A 19,387-nucleotide genomic window follows, 5' to 3' on the forward strand; every position below is an offset into this window, starting at 1 on the left:
TATAAAAATATAAATAGTTATAGTTTTATAAAATTTACTCTTTTATTTATTTTTTGAAAAAATGTCTAAATTTATTATACCGTCAGGTGTCTAAATATGGTGTTTAAATAGTCAAACGGAAACGTGTTGACCAGAGCTAATTTTTCGCGTGATCAATGCTTTATTTTTATAATACTTATGGTATCACACGCGTCAGACAAATGAAGAACTGCAACAAATCGAATAGGAACTCATCGGACTTTGAAAAAAATATGACACAATCAGCAAATGAATTGTGGAAATAAGATGGGGATTTTATAATTGCAAAGAAATTCACAGAGACAAGGAGATTGAATAGAAATTGGTGGGCCTCGTATCGACAGGAAAGGGATGACTTCACCAAATTCATGTTATAACCTCTAATTTCCGCATTAATTACAAAAGTGTTAATGTGATTAGTGAATTTCCTGCAGCCCAGATGGATTTATTCCCTAACACAAGCACCTTTAGCTAATAACCAATATGCAGTCATCTTCTAGGGGGTTTGTACAACAGGCGCTCGAGAAACAAGGATGGGTCACTTCACTCCTATGTACATCTTCACGACCGCACTCCAGGGTACTGTATTTGTATTGTATTCATCGCTGCTAAGCGGCGGCAGCGCAGCACCATTGATGGTTCACTTGGTGACCTCAACGCCAATCCGCTCAGCAACCTGCACGTAGAGGACACCGGCATAAAAATATGGTTTCATCTGCACCTACAATGCCATCCCTTGAAGCACCAACGAACATTTGATGTGATGGAGACAGGTGACAAAAATATATGTTCACTCTTGCATAGTTACAATTTGGCATGTCGATCGCATCTGTACTGTTCTTTGGAGCATCGCAGTGGGGCCGGACCACAAATGTAACCATCATTTCCCTGTAGTGCATGACAAAGCTGCCGTACCTTCATCGACAATCCGAGCAACCCGCAAGCACAGCAACAACATCAATCCTACTATCACTAGAATGATCGCGAGAACCCGTGCTGCCAGCATAGTGATACCAAAATCAATTGCAAGTTGCAATCAAGATAAAAACAAACGCATGCTACTTTGCCCAGGAGAAAATTTCAAAGAGTACAAAATGGTAAATGTTGGGGTAGGGTGTGCAGAAACAGAAATACCTCCTTGAAAGAGTGAATATCGCTGCCCCAAAGCCAGGCATCACAGCCTGCGTCTCTAGCTACCCATATATCGTTTCTGAGATCACCGCCAACATGCACAGCTTCTTCAGGTTTGACACCTAAAAATTCGCAGGCCTTCAAAAATATTGTTGGATTTGGCTTCTCTGCCGCGACCTGTTTGTAGAGTATATAGGAAACAACAATTTTTAACATAGAACATTGCTCGCAATAATGACATTATGAAATATAGAATATAACATTTAGAATTGAATACAGAAGTTTCTATATGGACATAAAGATGACTACATCACAGCAGATGCAGGAAATAGAATGTAATACAAACTGCAAGTACAGAAACTCTGCTTAAACAGCTAAGCCATCTGATCTTAGTAGAAGTTGAAGAGATGACCAGATAAGTCAACACACCATAGCAGAGACAGCAAGTGCATCAAACCAGTGGTCGCATTTCAGGGCCTGCAGAAGTGGCCGTAGATGGGTATCGAAATTGGAGACGACGGCAGTTTTAACACCAGCCTTCCTTAAAGCTTTGAATACATGTTCAGCATCAGGATCACAAAGCTTCCAAGCCTAGCAACCATAAAAAGCTCCTCATTAGTCCGGTCAGAGAGAATATTCTAAGTAATTTCTGTTTGCTGACCACACAGTTAATCTAACCTTTTCTGTCATATAGTATTGATACAGTTCCTCAAAGTACTGTGCATCGGAACAGCCTGTAGAAGAAGTGACTATGTGTTGCCGAAAGGGTCTCCCATCATCCCCATACCTGGACCATGTTGGTGTAAGAACTTATTCTCAAAATAGATCAATGATAATGTAGAGAATAGGAGTTCCAAAAAAAGATAATTTAGGGAATAGCAGGAGCATACACAACAGCACAACAACTATAACAATAACAGGAAAGGGGTATGTAAAGACAGCATGGAAAAAAAATAGAAGGACTGCAAGGATGCATCCAGCACCCACATCCAAACACATCCAGAAATAACATTACCCCCTGCTGATAAGTAATGAAGAAAGAATAAATGAGAGGAAGAAAATAAATGACTTAACAGCTTACTGGTTGCCTGTACCAGGAAAGCATATTAAAGGAGCATCTCATGCTTTCACAAATCAAGTACATATTGGAAGAAATGACTAAACAACTCTCTAATTTCGATAAGTGACTTTACAATACATGTTAAGCAAGCTTTTAGTCCATATTAACTTAAAAAGCAACAGCCAACATCGGAAAGAAAATAATATGGAATTCAATGTTTTTCTAAACAATACCATGGTTGGACAAATAAAATCGAAACAAAGAGATGGTGCCAGTAGAGAGCGGTAAGCCAGATGCATCAGTACACTAGTAGGGTAACATATGTTGTACCATCCACTCATCACAATGTAATGGTTGATATGCAAGGAAATACATATATGTATATAGGTTGCACAGGACATGACCACGTCAAAGAAATGACCATTTTCATTTAATGCCGTACATTCTAGTACCAATTAGCTTCAGAATGCAGCAATAACCTAAATTGTAGCACACTGATTTCTTCAAGCAGCTCTATTAGTTGCTTTAAAGAGAGACCATTTATAAACAGAAACAACTACAAAGAAATCAAGCACAAGCCCGGAGTAATAAGTTGCTGTATATCTACAGTAAGAAGTTTGGGGAAAACAAAAGAACATAGAGCCAGATTTCATTGGTGTTATGGATGCACCTTTACAGTAAGGTTCTGATCACACTATCTGATTAGGGAACGCAATTTGTTTGCATGAATTATGCGATCATGAAATTATAACCGTAGAAAGTAAAGAAATGAACAAAGTTGTTAACTTAGGGTACAATGATACATAGATCAAATTGTAACTCCATTCCAATTGTAAAACATACAATAAGGGTAAGCAACACTTTGTTCTTGATCTAACACAAAGCATTGACTTCTCCACTACCCATACAATTGCTTTTGCAAACAAAATAATTTTGCACAGCTTGTTGTCTGCAGACTCTGCACATCCATAAAAGGCATGCCTAACTATGCTCCCAGGGATGTAGAGACATGAAAGTCTTAAGCAGCAAGCGATGGTATCAAATAATTGGCAATGTGGATACCTAAACAAATTAGATCTTAAGGGACCAACATTTTTTTTAAAAAAATCGATCTTAAGGGACCAGCTTGATGCTAAAATAAACACACCAAAAGAACTGATAAGGTAATGCAATCGCGTGCCCTCATCCAATTACGCCATTATTTTTCCATCTTTTTCCCCTTTTGTCGTTATTTGCAAATCTAGAGCTGCTAATAAGTAACATCTGAACTGAAAGCCGTTATATATACAAGTGGCAAAGCTGTCGTGTAATAGGGGTCCTTAATCCTTGTATAAATTGTTATGCCAGCACATGTAAAATGCCGTGTTGTGCAACTTGCATGCAAATGCACGCCAATTTTCATGCAGGTTTATGTAGAGTCTACAACATAAGAAACATACATCCAATCAAATCACTGAAAAAGGCAGAAGAGCAAACTCCAATGTCAGGACAATTCAGCTGATCGATTTGCATCAAACCAGCAAACACTCACTACGTCAACCCAATAGAGAATATGCAAACGGGAACGGAGCAGTACGGCACTACAAGATCTAAGAGATTATTATCTATAATCAGAAATACCTACACAAGTATCAGACCAGAGTAGATAAATTGGCAGTACATGGCATGTGTGTGTATTTATATAAGAAATTCACATCTGAGCCGCGATCCGCCCCATGGTTGCTCATATGCCTGCCGGTACCGCATCAAGATCTCATATTTCCGAGTACTTCAGTCCGTACTTCTCCCCAATGCTCTTGTACACAGGGAACAAGAAGTCCAAAATACAAACATTTACACATCAATTCAATCATAACCCACACGAGACACATCAAGGCATCGCAAATTCCACACCCGAAAAATCAATCCAAACAGCATTGATCACAAGACAACCTATCGGGCTATCGGAGCACACAACCCAATCACACCCCGCACTCCGCATCGCACTATGCCCTGATGACTGATGTGAAGATCACTAGCACTAGTGCAGCGAGTAGCGAAACACAATGAAGCGGAACCGGAAGAGGGAATGTCCCATGGGGCTGACCTGGGCGGTGTGGCTGGGCAGGGACGATGAGGGTGCCAACGCGTCGACGAGGAAGGCGCGGTGGGTGACGTCACCGTATATGGACTTGCGATAGTCGTAGTACTCCCGCTCCGCCGAGAGCTCGAACCTCGCATCGCTTCCCTTTCCCTCTCCGCCCCCGTTTCCGCCGCCCAGCCATGGGTTCGCGAAGCTTGGCCCAGCAATGTGAGAGGCTAATGCGAAGCAATAGAATCAATACTACGAAAGACCCTTTTATAATACGTGTCTATTTTTTTTTAAGTCAGTCACTGAATCATAAAATAGTATGAATAGAATCTCATAAAAATCTTTTTGATATGATCTTATAAAATTTGCTTCTACTATTTAAGATGGAGATATGTACGACAAGGGTGATGAAGTGAGGCGGCAGCGGTGGCTTCTCTGTTGTTTTTTCTTTCGTGTTTAGGCATAGATAAGAAAGGACGGTGTACTGTATAGGGCTCAAGGTTCACAAATATGTTTGACTACTGGAAATCATTCACAAGTGGTAACCATGGTAACTACGCAATAATCTAATGGATTTAGTGAAAATTGGTCGACTTATAAATGCGGTGCAAATCGAATCGGCTGATAATCACGATAACTGAGCGGTTATCGAAGATTTTTGGAATCTTGGTACTGCTTAGGTCTTTTTCTTCTTAGAAGGGTTTTCAGTTGGTTTTGGACATATTGTCTGTTGGGTTTGGTTCTTCTCGAATATGCTCTTCTTCTTATTGGGGTTGATGAATAATTGTGATGAAAAACTCGATCAATATTTGGTAAGTTTGTTACCATGATGATATGTTATATCGTATTCAATCTTTACAGTGTGACGAGATATAGCTCTAAATATCACTTATATTTTATTAGAAGAAATATACTACGATGCTATCTAAAACTATTTTTAGAGAAAATTTTGAACTAAAGATAGTGATTTAACGTGTTGCATTAAAAAAATTGTTTCATATAAACAATCCTTCTGTAGTTAGGTAAATGAGGCTTAGAGAAAACATTAGGTTTCCTGAGGAACAGAAGAGGAAGAAGTAATTTGTGTGGCCTGTAGAGAGACTAAAGTTTTCATAAGCCTTCCTAATATTTTGGTACGCATCCGTCTATGTAAAAAGCAACTATGCTTGAAATACTTCTAATATTTTGATATGCGTCCGCCTATGTAAAAAGCAACTATGCTTGGAATATAAACATCTATATACGGTAGTTAAGCTTCCATTATCGATCAGTGGGCCTCGATTCGTGGAGGTTGAAGGGATACGATGCTAGCATAATGGCCACAATCCACCAAAATAACATCGGCCTTAGAATTAGGTAGATTGTACTACATTTTGCTATGGAGAAGGAATAAAGGTAGGAACCAAATTCTTAGAAAAAATGTCTAATTTAAGTTCCATAACACTTGTCTCAGATTAATTTTCACCTCAACTCCAATAATATCATTTAATTTTCGCCCCTCAATCTGGAGCACTCAACCCCTCAATCATGGTTTTGAGAATGGTTTCGCCAAATTAACCGCTATATAACATAAATTTGCTTAGTTGGTTATTCAATCAATTGTATGTTTTCAAGTTAACAACTAAAATGGAACGATTGTGAAGCTAAAAATGAAAAAAAATACTTATAACCTTTTTTTCTCTTTCTTTTCCTTTCCCTTTCCCTTTGTATTTTTATGAGAAAGTTACAAATATGATAAAGTTTCATGATGTTAGCATCTGACATGGCAAAACCATTCTCAATACCACTCATTAAAGGGATCAGTACTCCAATTTAAATAGTTAGAGAATATAAATCAATCTGCTTTAATTAAGGAGTTGAGCATGAACATAAACCAACATAATAATTAAGCATATAAACTGAAATCGAGAGAGTAAGAAGACTTAAGAGTTACAAGAAATCTAGAACCTGCAAATACTAATTGCACTAACGGCTTCCTTTCTTAGCCCCCAAGGCTACCTCATCCCAACTCACCATTCCTCAAGCACACTAGAAAAAAAAAATCCCGTATAAAACACGCACCGCCCTCACGCGGATCGAACCAGCCCTAAAAAATCCATCGAAAAAGAAAAAGGAAGAGAAGGGAGGGCGTGATGGACGCGCACGTCGGCAGGTTCGTGGACTCGGTGGGCTCCATCTTCCGCGGCGGCGACACCCTCCCCTGGTGCGACCGCGACATCATCGCCGTAAGCCCTGACCCCAGCTCCTCCCGCCCCTCTTTCCCCACCAAGAACCCCTGTTGGCTCCCTCCCAGGGAGGCCACGGGCGCCTTCCAATCGTCGCCGTTTCTTTTCTCCGCTCCGTTGCGGCGGCGAGCTTCGGGTGGAATGTGCGCGGGGGGGTTCGCGAATCGGCGCGCGTTTCGCTACCCGTGCTGCTGAGTTGTTGGCTCTTGGCCAATCGTGAGGGGAGATTCGCGTGCGATCATGGGGGATTGTTAAATCGCTATTTCTTGCGGCGTGCTTTGGCCTCTTTCCAAATGGTTTTCGTCGGCGGTTGGTGATAAAAAAACTATGATCGGTGATGCTACCTGAATTGATTACTCAATTCTTTGTAACCCTATGCTAAATTCCTGCTGTTAACGAATTAGTTTCTGATTCACCTTTGCGCTACTGTGACTCTAGGGGAAACGAACCAATTATCTGATTGTATCCTGCTATCGGACCACGTTGTGCTTGATCATGTGGTCTTGTGGCCTAAGCGGTGTCATGCATGTCCAATTGCTCATGTTCTATTTTGATCAGGGTTGTGAGAGGGAGGTTGCTGAGTCTGCAAATGAAGAACAGAAAAATGAGAGCCTTATGAGGCTGTCCTGGGCGCTTGTTCACTCAAGACAGCCAGAAGATGTCAACCGTGGTATTGGAATGCTTCAAGGTGATGTATCCATATTCTTTTAACCTCCTTAAGTGCCAATAGTTGGGAGTTTGTTACTGGAATATGACTTGAGAATTTTACTGTTCCCAGCATATGAACTGGCCCCATTTCCTGAATATTTCCTTGAAAACATGTGAGTAGTCTCGGGTGAGTTACTTAGTACACAGTAGTTGTACCTGAATAAAATAGCTCCCTAGAAATTGTAAGAGTAATCCCCTTGTTTGTCTTCTTTTGCTTTATTTGTTTCAGAAGCATGTATTCAGTAGTTCTGTATAGTTGAGTCTCACGTACTTAACAAGTGTTAGAATATGTCTCACCCCATGAAATTCCATTCAAATGCTCCTGTTGGACTTTCAAATTCCATTGGCCAGTTCACTGAAGAACCCCAGTTGACAGTGTTATGAACATCAGAATCCATTGCTGAATTTGAAAGTCGTGAAACTGAAACGAAATTAGAGTACAGATAAATGACGAACAATGAAAATTTATCATCTTTTAGATCTAGGCTAGCCTTGTCCTAGTCTCCTAGCCTTGCGCAATTCACTTGAATCAAGACAGTCCTATTCACTGCAACATTTGTCTACTCTGTTGGCCCTCTGCATTTTCAGTCTGGCTTTCCTGCTTTAACTCACTGGGAGCTCATGATGTTATCTGTTGGCAGCTTCTTTGGACAAGTCTAGCAGCCCACTGCAGACAAGGGAGAAGCTCTATTTGTTGGCTGTTGGACATTACAGAACTGGGGATTATACAAGAAGCCGGCAGCTTTTAGAAAGATGCTTAGAGGTTTGATTACTGAACATATCTTTCTATCATTTCTGCTGTTGTTATTCTGATGAGTGTGAGACCACGACCACCGTCCCATCAATGATTCAATGCCAGTCATCAATATGGCATTTTCATTCTCTTAGTTTGGAAACTTCTCCGTGGTAGTACCTAGTACCTCGGCACTTATGATAACATAGTATTACTTTTCACCTGATGAGGACATGTGTTCGGTTTTAAGAAAAAGAAATTCAAACTGAAACTTCTGTATGATTTTGCAATCATGTTCACTTAAAGTTTTGATGAAATTGCAATTTCTATGTCTGGAATAAAAAAAATGCTTTGCAGAATCTGTGTGTGTGTGTGTGTGTGTGTGTGTGTGTGATAGTTTGGTTTCTTCCACACTTGTTTTATTCTATGGCCTTAGTCTGTTAATTCTTGAGATGCTCATGTATTTGATGCTTGGATGTTGACCAAGACATTTTCATGTTTTCTTCAGATTCAACCTGACTGGAGGCAAGCTCTGACTTTGCAAAGGCTCGTTGAAGACAAAACCAAAAGAGGTTGGTGTAATATTTATCATGCTGTCTGCTGTCAGGGTTAGGAAAATGAATGTCCATTAGCTTTCCGTTTCATACTATAATGTCCAGTGTCAGGGTAGGAAAATGTATGTCAATTAACTTTTCATTTCTTACTGCGATATCCATTGTCAGGGTATGGACAATTTTTCATTTCCTACTGTAAATATCAAATATAATGGCCCGGAGAAATGCTCTTACATGTACTGCAAATCCGGGCCCTCCCCACCAGCTGCTGTCAGCTGGGAGCCTGGGACCGAGAAAGTTTGAGATCAACACGGCATAGTATCTAAAAGTTATATCTGCATCTTTTGCATGCTAAGAAAAATGTATGGCAACCTCTAATAATTTTGATATACTATCTCTGATTTGTCCGACTTGGTGCTTTTGGAAGGATTAACATTACTTGTTGGTGCTTATATGCAGATGGTATGATTGGCATGGCTATCATCACTGGCGCCTTCGGAGTTGTGGGGCTTGCTGTTGGTGGTATAATTGCTGCTGCTTCGTCATCCAGGAAGAAATGAGCGTCTCTTATGAAGGGAATAAGATATTAAGATCGGCAGAAACATGATTAAGGATTTGTACGACTTGTGAACAGATGCTCACTATTCTTCTTTTTGCACTCTTTGCATGTGAGGCCAGCCTTACATTGTGTTGAGACGAGAGACATGATAAATTATATGTATGTTAACATGATAGTAGTCAGTAGATGATGAGGCCCAAGCGAGTCAGTGACTCGTAATGTTGCAACACTCGTAATGTTGCAACATTTCGAGTGTTGTATTCTGTGTTGCCCCGAAACATTCTGCTACCATAAAATAACAGAATGCATGTTATTAACCTGATGCCAGATAGTTCGTTGTGAATCACAAATTTCTATACTTCACAGTTTCAAGCGCAAGACGGCAAGAGGAGCTTTTCAGAACTGTCGAATAGACACAAACATTTTGTCTTATCTGAATTCTGAACATAAAATGGACCATTCAAATCTTAGAATGGATGCATCAGAATGCTTTGGTCTTTGTACATGCCTAACAAAGTTCCTACCACCTCAGCGCAAGACAGCTAGTGATGCATCAGAATCTGGTCTTGTATTCTTCTTTGATCCTTTTCACGTCGATCTCGGCCCGGGACACGTAGTGTGTCCTCATCTGTTCCGAGTCCTAGAATCGAGTATCTGATAACCTGACGAACGAAACCAAGCCTCACGATGCATCAGATTACAGTTTGATGTGCCTACCGCAACTCGGCAAAGTGCTTCTCCGGTGATGTCAAGCACCAGACAGGGCTCCTGAGCATCTTTGCAAACCTGCTGCTTCTTTGCTTCGTGATATCCTGGCATCAACAAATTAACAAGCACTCCAGGTCGCCATCTGTTCTTTCGATTTCCGAATACTTTCGCAAATTGCTTACGGTTTGGTGTGTTTGTTTCATATGATGGTAGTGCATGAATCGTTCCAGCATCGATGTCGCTGCCGTGCTCTTGTTTCTACCTCTGGAACGTGGCTCGCAGCTGGTGCTTGCTCCTCGTGCCCACGATCCGCACGGCCTCGTCGCCGTGTGGCTGCTTCTTCCTGGTGATGCCCTCGGCCAGGACCTTCCTGAGGGGCTCCTGGAGCGCGGGGCCGGTGGCGACGTCCTCCTCGAGGGAGCAGCCGAAGAGGGAGCGGTAGGCGCAGCGGACGGCGATGAGGTGGTCCGGCGCGGAAGCGCAGGCGACCTCGACCAGCACCCAGACGTGCTGGTCGCCCATCCTCTTGCCGAGCGCCTCGTTCGCCAGCCGCGCGTCCCGCTCCGCCGGGTCCATCGTCCACAGCACCATGGCGTTCTTGGGAGCACAAAGAGGACAGAATCAAGAATCATCATTGACGTATTCTAAGAAAGCTTCTATTTTTTTTCCTGCTCTGTTCGTACCCGGAAGTCGCCGGAGCCCGGAGAGCTCGGAGCCTCGGAGCGGGGAGGGACTCCCTGTAGAGTCCGGCGTACGCGCGGCGTATCTCGGCCCGCTGCGCGCCGGTCCTCCGTCCGAGAATGTCGGCCAGTGCTTTCTCGTCCAGTCGTCCGTACCCCTCCCAGCAAGCACGCCGCAGAAACAGGCAGTTCTAAGCAAGAACAGGGTAAGGTAAAAGAGGCAATAAGATCACAGGCAGACCGCTGCCGGAGACCTCGACGCAGCGATTTCACACGAGTTTTATAGAAACTCCACCGAAAACATTCCGATTCCACAAAGAAATTCATGTCGGTGCCCCGATGGAATGGAAATGCGTCGTTCTCTCCTGCCCACGCCGTCGCCCAGCTTTACCCATGGGTAAAGGAAGCGCGCGTGCAGCACGAAACGCTCCACCTGGTCATGGCCATGCCAAGCTGCCCGACGTGAATTACTACTAAATTAATCGTCCTCAAGTTAACGCCAGTCTCCGCCTTAATTTTCTGCAGCGTCTGAATTGATTCAGTAGCATCAAGTTAATTAACATGAGTCTGCACGGTGGGGGAAGTATGGCGCCAGCAGTATAAATTAACAAGCATTTGGTCCATACCTGCAGGAGCCTTGGCGCGCTACCCACCCGATGCAGCAGTTTCTTGCACAAGCGAGCAGCAACAGCAGCGCTGCGTCACCGCCGGCGTCGCCCCAGCCGCGCCTCAGGCCGCAACCGAGGAGGGAACCGCAGCACAGGGAGAGGGAGGCGCCGGCAGCCATGGCCGACGACCACCAAGAACTCGCCAGGGCATTCTCAGGTACACATTCTTCTGTTGTGTCCATGCGTGCAAATGCTGATGCAAATTATCACGAAGGGATGGGCGGTCTGGGCGTCGACGAGACGGTGCTGGTGTCGGCGCTGGGGCGGTGGCGGAGGCAGCCGGAGAAGAGGGGGCAGTTCCGCCGGAGCTTCCCGGGCTTCTTCTCCGCGAGCGCCTGCGTCGGCGCCGGGATCGAGCTGTGCGAGGACGAGTACGTGCGCCACCTCAAGATCGAGTTCTCCCGGTTCAAGAGCGCGATGGTTCTGTGGGCGATGCACCCGTGGGAGCGCGACGCGCGGTGGGCGCACCATGTCCTGCACAAGGCGCACCCGCCGGCCATCCTCGTGGAGGTGGCCTGCACGCGCTCCGCCGACGAGCTGCTCGGCGCCAGGCGCGCCTACCAGGCGCTCTACCACCGCTCGCTGGAGGAGGACGTCGCCTACCGCGCCAAGGAGGCCAACGCCAACGTGCGTCCCGTGCCTTACTCGTCTCCCTATGCACGACACACACACACGCACGGACTCACACTGACACACGGAACTACGTGGCCGCAGCTGCTGGTGGGGCTGGTGAGCGCGTACCGATACGAGGGCCCGCTCGTGAGCGAGGAACTGGCCAAGGAGGAGGCCAAGGCGCTGGGCGCCGCCGTCAAGTCGGCATCCGCGTCGTCGGCGAAGCTGGTGCACAACGAGCAGGTGGTGCGGGTGCTCGCCACCAGGAGCAAGCCCCAGCTCAGGGCCACCTTCAGGCTCTACAAAGAGCTGCACGGCAAACCACTCGAAGAGGTGCCTGGAGAGCCTGAACAAACAAATAAAGCTCTCTCTGGTTCTTTCCCTCCGTTCCATGCATGCCTGCTCATTGAATGAATCCAACTAACTGGTCAGGACTTCGCCGCCGAGCCGTGCCTTGAAGAGGTCGTCAAGTGCCTGGACTCGCCAGCCAAGTACTTCGCCGAGGTGATCAACGGTGCGTTCAAGGACGGCGCGGACAAGCAGGCCAAGGCGGCGCTCACCCGCGCCGTGGTGTCCCGCTCCGACGCGGACATGGAGGAGATCAAGGACGCCTACGCGAAGCAGTACGGGGCCAAGCTCGCCGACGCGGCGGCCAAGAACACCCACGGCCACTACAAGGACGCGCTGCTCGCCATGATCGGCAAGTGATCCATCCAGAATACCGAAGTTTTCAGCTCCGGTCTCGGTTCTGTTCCTGATCGCGTGCTTGGTCCTACTTGGTTATGATCTGTATGTAGTACCGAATAAGAGATGTTCTTTCAAGTGACAGTTTGAATAAGTTTCTACGGTTCTACCCCCACTTCTTTCTGGGGAACGGAGATGATCATCTTGTTCTTGTGTAACCTTATTAACTGAAAAAAAAACAATATCAGCTAGTTTTGAAATATGGAACCACCACTGCTAGTGACCGGGAGGAATTAATCTCGCACGAACAAAGGTGTACAATGCAGACGCACACGAGATGTTTCCCAACGCCGCAAACGATTTTGGTACATAGATCATCCCAAGTAACAAAGGGAACAATCAACAGTTTCAAAGTCGAGGGTCTAAACTTTTCTTTTGTTCTTTTCCAATCGTGGCTGGTAGAGCATACCTGAGCCACCTCTAGGTGAAATTTACCAAACATCACGTTTGTCGCAAAGAACCATTGTTCTGTTGTACAAAAGCCAACGAGGTTCCCTGGTATTCTGTGCCAAAATCTTCACAGCTATCCTACCGAATCACGAAGTAGACAACAAGTTGCCGCAGAAGTTCCCCTCAAAGTATCCAAAATGAACACACAACGTTCGCCACCAGAGAAAGCTATAGACGAGGCAAACGACTCGATGAGTATGGAAGCAAGCAGTTGTACATCCACTTCAATCGCGATACGACGATCAGCTTGTCCGCCATTCCCATATCAAGTTTTGCCAGATCAAAAATATCTTCGCGCAGGCTGCAATGCAAACAATTTAAGTGCACATGGACATCCAAAGTGACCAAAAAAAGAAGTAAAAAACTTTTAAGTTGAGAGACTGACCTTAACCACTCGCCTGTTTCTTTTGCATGTGACTCGACAGCTTTGTATAGTCTATCGAGCGTGTAAAGTACTAATCCAAACTTACACCGTGCCTCTTCCTCCTATTAAATAGAAAATTCAAGGAAGTATAGACAAAATTTGTTGCATGATATCTTTTGGATTAGCAAAACAATTGTCTCAAATATTTGGGATTATTATTGGGGTGCTCAATGTTAAAAAGGTGGTTTTGGCACTCATATTTGGTGAGAATACACGATCCTTGCAAATATGACTCAAAAGTGATATAATTATAGTAAGGACAATTACCAATAGAAGGCCCAGTGAACCCATACTTGAAAAAGAAACATGTACAGCTCAAAAAATTAGCATGCTAGAGTAGGCTGATTTCAGATCTAGATGAAAGTACCATTCCATTATCCCTGTAATGCTGAAACTCCATAAGTCTTCTCTCTACATCGACAAGAAGCTGCCTTCGTTGACATCGTGCAATATTACCTCTTCCCTCTGCACCATGGTCCTATTTAACAAACAGAACATTAATTAGCGAAATTTAATTCTTCCTAGTTTTTACTTTCCATATACAATTCTGAGCAGCGCCAGTTGCAAAGATAGGTAACACTCATAAGTTAAAGAGCAAGATACCAAGACCCAATAGGCCTATAACTACTACTGCAAATGGCCCAGAAGTGACATTGTGAATGTTAGATATATATTGCCTTCTGTGTAATATCCCTGTGTTATAGGGGGTTCTTTGCATATTGTCACATGTACATATACATATACATATATATATATATACATATATATATATATATACATATATATATATATATATACATATATATATATATATACTGGCCTATTGCCTCCAGGGAATACAAGTTGTTATTCCTAACAGTGAACAAAAATATTGCTTCGATGATTTATATACTTACACGCAGAGCCCATGTTCGCACTAACACAAGAAGCAGAAGCGAAAGACCAAACGCAGGAAGAGCTGCAAGAACAGCAAAGTTTATTGCATTTGCCCTAAGAATCTGATCCATTTCTAGTAGTCCCCTGCGTAAGACATTTCAATTATCAATTATGGAATACTAGGCAAGACAAAGTATATCTTTTATGTACTTTCATCAATATTTTCAAACAGTAATTAGTTTAACTTACGACTCAAGATCCAGCTTAAGCTTCTGAATCTGAAATGTTAAAAGTTGAAAGTGAGTAATACGGTGAAGTTTGAGTGAATGTGCCCCCAAAATAGAAAGTGAAAGAACCTGTATAAGCATGGCACGGGCTAATTCTCCACTGAAAAGGTTTTGAAGTGGATGTATCAATTCTTTCTCATATCTGCATGGAATATAAGAGATCAGATATCATTAATGTACTCCCATACTTTCATAACTCAACTTTTCAACTGGTCAATAGAATGTAAACAGAGAAGCACTGCCAAACTTAATCCATGTAGTAGTAATCCAAAAACAGAGAAACTCGCACATCAGCCAGTTGACCAAACAGTAGAAACTAAATTACTAAAGTAGCCAAGCATGATATTCCAGATTATGTCATGCTAATAAGTCGCAAGAAGTGATATCATTAGGAAAGAATTTTGACATCGTAAATTAAGTTAACTACTCCCTGGCACTGTAGAATCAATCAATTATACACACAGGACAAGTCTGCCAACACCAAAACAGTATACATAGTTCAAACAGCCTACCTCTTAGTGAGAATCTCCATCAATGCCTGCACTGATAGATCTTGAGGCAGCTCTCCACCTGAAGTTTGCTCACAAAAGGCAACTAACATCCTACAAATGACAAATCCAACATGTAACTGTTGGGGTTAAACAACGCAAAATACAGTTTATGAGACACAATCGCAATTATTTTGTGGGCAATTAGAACAAACACTTATTAGGTCTGTCGTCAAACAGAACAACACTCCATTAGCTAAGGACCATTGCATCCACCAATGCAAAGTAAATTTTCCAGCAAACGGTAATCAAGGACCACATTATACCCAACAATAAAGGAATTTAGAAAATAACTGCAAAGGTGAAGGTTTACATATTTATGACAATGAACTTTAATAAATCTTGTACCGGATAAATTAGAACACACCAAAATAAAAGCGTACTAGCAGCAAACAATCAAAATAAAAGTAGAAATGGCACCACCAGTGATAAATACCATTTTTCTTTTATTAAGAAATAAATATTAGCTTATGTCAGCAATTCAATCCTACAAATGGATCTACAAAAGGTAGGGCCAGCAAACCGAGAATGATCCAGTGCCTCATGTAGCATTTTAGATAAAATAGGGAAGCTTAAGGTAGCCCAAATAGATAACAATTCACCAAAATTACTGTGCCAATTCTTTGGTTAAGTAAGAAGTGCAGATATTACCTTCAAGAAAGCATAATGTGATTAAAAGTTAGAGAGATAGCATTCAGGAATAACCTGCGCAAGGAATCTTCAGTTAGTTGAGCCTCTTGCTTTTCCATTACACCTTTATCTCTTTGCTTAAATGTCTCAAAAAGCTCATCTCTAATGGAAATGATCTAACGAATGACAAATACAAAATAGTCATGCTCCAACAAGGATAGTAAAACTAACTTCAAAATTTAAAGAGCTCGGTTTTAGCTTAACAAATAATATATAGAAAAAATGTGTTGTCATGTTAAGGCCGATTATGAGTTCACAACTAAAACAAAGCTACTTGTAGCAATGCTCTCTAGAGTTTAGACGTTCCACATAAAAATTAGATCTATAATATTTAGACCACTACAGCAGGTGCATATTAGATTTCATGGCTTATATATACTCTTCTACTTAAGTTAGTTCGTACATATAAGGGAGCATGACCCTCTGTCCAATTCTCTGATGTTCCTTTTTTATATTTGCATAAAGTTGGCCTTCCTATAGTACTTCACAGAACTTTTTATACACGTATATGTATAAACAGTCAGAACAGAATCTGCCTCGATAAAATAGGTTATGTACCTTCTAGTAACTCACACTAGCATAATACATAAAATAAATAATGAAAGCACATATAAAAGAAGGTATCTTACTGGTTTCTCAACATGTTCATCCCAAAATCCAGCCACAGACTTTTTAGCATCTTGAATCCAATTATCAATGTCAGAACTTCCCATCAAGCTGCTATGGCGTAAAAGCCATAGAGAACATACAGAGAGGCCCAATGCTCCACATGTGTAGGGTAACCAGTATCGAGTCATATTTCTTGGTTCTTTATGACTTGAAAGCTACAATTACAAAAGAATCTTTTCAGATAATTAAGCAACATATTGCTTTATACAGTAGATTTGAACATAAATATATAGTTATTTAGCACTATGCATATATAACTACAGCAGAACATTTATTTCTGTACAGTTAACAAGCCAGAGTTATTTCTATGTAAGCATTACAGAATAAATTATTTATAGCAGCCAAAAAGGAATAGAAGGACAAATTGCCAACAAAAAAGTTCATAAAAGACGGGACACTAGCATTCTGATAATGGGGGGTACAAGTTTGAACACATGATCATCAGCTTATCCATGTGATGAATTCAGATGTTTCATCACCTGTACAATACATGTCGTACTATAGCTTTCATCCTACCTCTAATTTTTTAATCAGCAAAATCATCAACTGATGTATACATATAAATATTATTTTCTACAAGCAGCACAGACAGGGATTGTAGAAATTTATTATTATAACTATAGATCAAATACAGCAAACTAAACTCTCAATGCACTTCGACAACACTGGCGACTCTAGTCCAGAACCTGAGAGAATGAAAGCAGCAAATATCACATGTGGTTTGTTGTAGGGCAAGAGAGTTGCTTACCTGAGAAGAGATAAAATTATCTAAGTTCTGGAGGTTTTGATATATCAAACTTATACCATCCGTTGATAAGGCCTCTGTCCATTGTGAACTCTCTGCATCAACTTCTGGCAATTTCCCAAACATAAGTTCATATGAGTTTCCATCATACGTAAGTAGTTCATTCTCCTGAAAACATTTAATTATATAAAATACCATCAAAGAAGGAAGTCTATTATATCTACAGCATCCAAATTTGTATGGAACATAAACATTGCATACCTCACCAGCATTTCTAAGAGACACCTCCAATTTCGAAAATACGGTATTTAAAACAATGAATAGTGTATGCAGAGATTTATCTGAACTTTCAGTTAAGCCTTCTCTGTGTTTATCAACTTCAGAATGAACCTACAGAAAAGGCAAGGTAGAATTTATATTGATGTCTATGATACTGTAGGCATGTAACACAAAGCAATATTATCCCAGATTAAAAATATGGGTTTGAAATAGTCCAGCAGTTATTTTTAGGGTAGCCAAAAAGTTAACTTCAAAAATACTATTCACAATATTATACTCTTTTACACATCAGCAGAGAGTGTCAAGATTATGGCATCATTGCTGCTTTGTCATAATAAACACATTCGAAGTAAACAAACCTCTGCAAGGAAAGCAGCCAAGCAGTGTTGCATGCTTGTCAGGACAGCAAGCTTTGTTGAGACCATGCCAGATGCAGAATGCAAGATGTATTGGACTGGACGTTCATTTCTCCCGAATTTAGTGAGAGTTTGATACGTTACTTCAACAAAGGCCCTTGGACCTCTTTCAAATATCATAAAGTAAACTTTCTGTGAAGTGGTTCCCTGAGATAAAAAAAAAAAAAGCATTCCAGTAAAAATAGCAAACAGCACAAAGAATAAGAATATAAGATACATTTCTCTAGTACTAGCAGCATGAAATACTTCAGAGGACAATGAATTAAACTTCATACCTCAGCTTTGGACTGCCAAAACAGTAAGCTTTTCTGAATAATATGCAAATTAGACAGGGCAGATTGCACAATATCATCTAAGATGACAAAGGCTTTGGGCATGTCACCAGCAATCCTACAAATGGCATATAGTCAAAAAAGAAAAGAAAAAGAAAGCCAAGTATCCCTGTATCATCACAGACATCAATGGCATGAAAAATATAGGAACATAACTAGATCAATGATCAATAAAAAATGATAAATGCCCTATGTTGCTCTTAGTGAGGAATTCCTAAGAGATTTAACCAAGCTCCATGCAGATCACAACAACCTTTAATAGCCTAAAACTCGCACAAGTGTACTTGCCTAGTCCGAACTCCACAGTCTAAGATAAGCACACATGCAAGCAAAATCCCACACAAGCACCAGAGCAACACTGTCCATGCAATGTCCGCAGTACCACTTCCTTAACGATCACCTTCAGAATCACTCCTAGATCATCTAACAATTCAAAGTTCAAATCCCTAGCTAAGAACCAGCAAGCGAAGCACAAGCACAAACCAATCCTCGCATTCAATTCTCACCGAGCGGAGTGCGCGGCAGCAGGGCGGAGCGGGAGAGGTAGAGCAGGGCGCCTGCGGCGGCGGCGGCGGCGGACGGCGAAGTGGCAGTGTTGGAGGTCGGAGACCACGGCGAGGAGGCCGGAATCCGGAAGCGTAGGGAGGCGGGCGACGAGGGATCTCCATACGCGCGCGGGCGCGGCAAGCGCCGCGGCGGCGAGGCTCGTGGCCTCGGAGGGGTCGACGGAGCTAGGGTTCTGCGGCGGCGAGGTCGCCATCCGGGTCGGGATTCGGGGGGACGGTTTTCGGGTTTTAGTGTTTTCCTTGGGTTTTAAGCTTGACTTTCTGCATTCTGCTCCAACCGGGCTCTACTCAAGGATTGCAACATCGTTTGAGACATGAAAATCGAATCCGGGCTATTAAAAAAATCACGGTTATTATGATAATCTCTCAAAAGTTAGCAAGAATTCATTCAAAATTTACTAAATTAAATTTGAAATTTGGAAAAAAAATCCCCAAATTCGCCGTTTGGTAACCGGTTACCAAGCGATTTTGCGATAAACTGAACGGTTCTTTTATATAACTGTATGCTCAATAACCAAGTGATTTTGATCGAAAACCAAGCAATTTGAAGTGATAACCGACCGGTTTAACTCCCAATCTATAAATTTCTAGAAAAATAAAAAAAAATCAAAAAATCAAAAAAATAGAAACAAAT

General features: G+C 42.2%; 4 protein-coding genes and 1 pseudogene across 6 annotated transcripts; 2 read left to right on the top strand and 3 right to left on the bottom strand.

Annotated features, from left to right (window-relative positions):
* Positions 1-329: 329 nt before the first annotated feature.
* Positions 330-4,459, bottom strand: LOC133916079 (uncharacterized). 2 transcript variants are annotated; one of them, XM_062359580.1, is made up of 5 exons: positions 4,296-4,459; positions 1,828-1,936; positions 1,579-1,740; positions 1,153-1,326; positions 330-694 (listed from the first exon to the last, which is right to left on the bottom strand). In XM_062359580.1, exons 1-5 carry the CDS (start codon positions 4,427-4,429, stop codon positions 659-661), a joined length of 615 nt encoding a protein of 204 aa, XP_062215564.1. In that variant the 5' UTR covers positions 4,430-4,459; the 3' UTR covers positions 330-658. The 2 variants fall into 2 exon arrangements, with proteins under 2 accessions (XP_062215564.1, XP_062215565.1); XM_062359581.1 differs by lacking the exon at positions 4,296-4,459 and adding an exon at positions 3,904-3,970 and having other exon boundaries at positions 1,828-1,958.
* A 1,876-nt stretch (positions 4,460-6,335) lies between these two features.
* On the top strand, positions 6,336-9,409 carry LOC133916082 (mitochondrial fission 1 protein A-like). The gene is made up of 5 exons (XM_062359585.1): positions 6,336-6,505; positions 7,064-7,193; positions 7,855-7,976; positions 8,455-8,518; positions 8,960-9,409. Exons 1-5 carry the CDS (start codon positions 6,413-6,415, stop codon positions 9,058-9,060), a joined length of 510 nt encoding a protein of 169 aa, XP_062215569.1. The 5' UTR covers positions 6,336-6,412; the 3' UTR covers positions 9,061-9,409.
* A 118-nt stretch (positions 9,410-9,527) lies between these two features.
* LOC133914721 (annexin D3-like) lies at positions 9,528-11,071 on the bottom strand (annotated as a pseudogene).
* LOC133916081 (annexin D4-like) lies at positions 9,712-12,513 on the top strand. 2 transcript variants are annotated; one of them, XM_062359584.1, is made up of 5 exons: positions 9,713-9,901; positions 11,080-11,272; positions 11,330-11,742; positions 11,830-12,060; positions 12,160-12,513. In XM_062359584.1, the coding sequence occupies exons 2-5, from the start codon at positions 11,104-11,106 to the stop codon at positions 12,433-12,435; spliced, it is 1,089 nt and encodes a 362-aa protein (XP_062215568.1). In that variant the 5' UTR covers positions 9,713-9,901; positions 11,080-11,103; the 3' UTR covers positions 12,436-12,513. The 2 variants fall into 2 exon arrangements, with proteins under 2 accessions (XP_062215567.1, XP_062215568.1); XM_062359583.1 differs by having other exon boundaries at positions 9,712-9,901; positions 11,080-11,742.
* A 241-nt stretch (positions 12,514-12,754) lies between these two features.
* On the bottom strand, positions 12,755-19,005 carry LOC133916080 (protein DGS1, mitochondrial-like). Its single transcript, XM_062359582.1, has 14 exons — positions 18,694-19,005; positions 18,131-18,245; positions 17,799-18,002; positions 17,422-17,550; positions 17,164-17,328; positions 16,376-16,570; positions 15,762-15,862; positions 15,021-15,110; positions 14,578-14,650; positions 14,471-14,499; positions 14,242-14,365; positions 13,713-13,823; positions 13,307-13,407; positions 12,755-13,222 (listed from the first exon to the last, which is right to left on the bottom strand). Exons 1-14 carry the CDS (start codon positions 18,945-18,947, stop codon positions 13,090-13,092), a joined length of 1,824 nt encoding a protein of 607 aa, XP_062215566.1. The 5' UTR covers positions 18,948-19,005; the 3' UTR covers positions 12,755-13,089.
* Between the last annotated feature and the right edge of the window lie 382 nt (positions 19,006-19,387).

This window comes from Phragmites australis, chromosome 4 (genome assembly GCF_958298935.1).
Source record: "Phragmites australis chromosome 4, lpPhrAust1.1, whole genome shotgun sequence".
In the NCBI taxonomy this organism is placed as follows: Eukaryota; Viridiplantae; Streptophyta; class Magnoliopsida; order Poales; family Poaceae; genus Phragmites; species Phragmites australis.

Bases quoted from the DNA above. Each gene is read 5' to 3' on its own strand.
- LOC133916079 (XM_062359580.1), bottom strand. From the start codon at position 4,429: ATGCGAGGTTCGAGCTCTCGGCGGAGCGGGAGTACTACGACTATCGCA. The intron at 1,937-4,295 runs GTCAGCCCCATG...AACATGGTCCAG, and splicing joins TGCCCAGCCACACCGCCCAG to GTATGGGGATGATGGGAGAC. The intron at 1,741-1,827 runs GTTAGATTAACT...TATGGTTGCTAG, and splicing joins AATACTATATGACAGAAAAG to GCTTGGAAGCTTTGTGATCC.
- LOC133916082 (XM_062359585.1), top strand. From the start codon at position 6,413: ATGGACGCGCACGTCGGCAGGTTCGTGGACTCGGTGGGCTCCATCTTC. The intron at 6,506-7,063 runs GTAAGCCCTGAC...TATTTTGATCAG, and splicing joins GCGACCGCGACATCATCGCC to GGTTGTGAGAGGGAGGTTGC. The intron at 7,977-8,454 runs GTTTGATTACTG...TGTTTTCTTCAG, and splicing joins TTTTAGAAAGATGCTTAGAG to ATTCAACCTGACTGGAGGCA.
- LOC133916081 (XM_062359583.1), top strand. From the start codon at position 11,104: ATGCAGCAGTTTCTTGCACAAGCGAGCAGCAACAGCAGCGCTGCGTCA. The intron at 11,743-11,829 runs GTGCGTCCCGTG...ACGTGGCCGCAG, and splicing joins CCAAGGAGGCCAACGCCAAC to CTGCTGGTGGGGCTGGTGAG. The intron at 12,061-12,159 runs GTGCCTGGAGAG...CTAACTGGTCAG, and splicing joins ACGGCAAACCACTCGAAGAG to GACTTCGCCGCCGAGCCGTG.
- LOC133916080 (XM_062359582.1), bottom strand. From the start codon at position 18,947: ATGGCGACCTCGCCGCCGCAGAACCCTAGCTCCGTCGACCCCTCCGAG. The intron at 17,551-17,798 runs GTTTGTTTACTT...CCTTTTCTGTAG, and splicing joins TGGCTGCTTTCCTTGCAGAG to GTTCATTCTGAAGTTGATAA. The intron at 15,863-16,375 runs GTAAGATACCTT...GTCATTCGTTAG, and splicing joins ATGAACATGTTGAGAAACCA to ATCATTTCCATTAGAGATGA.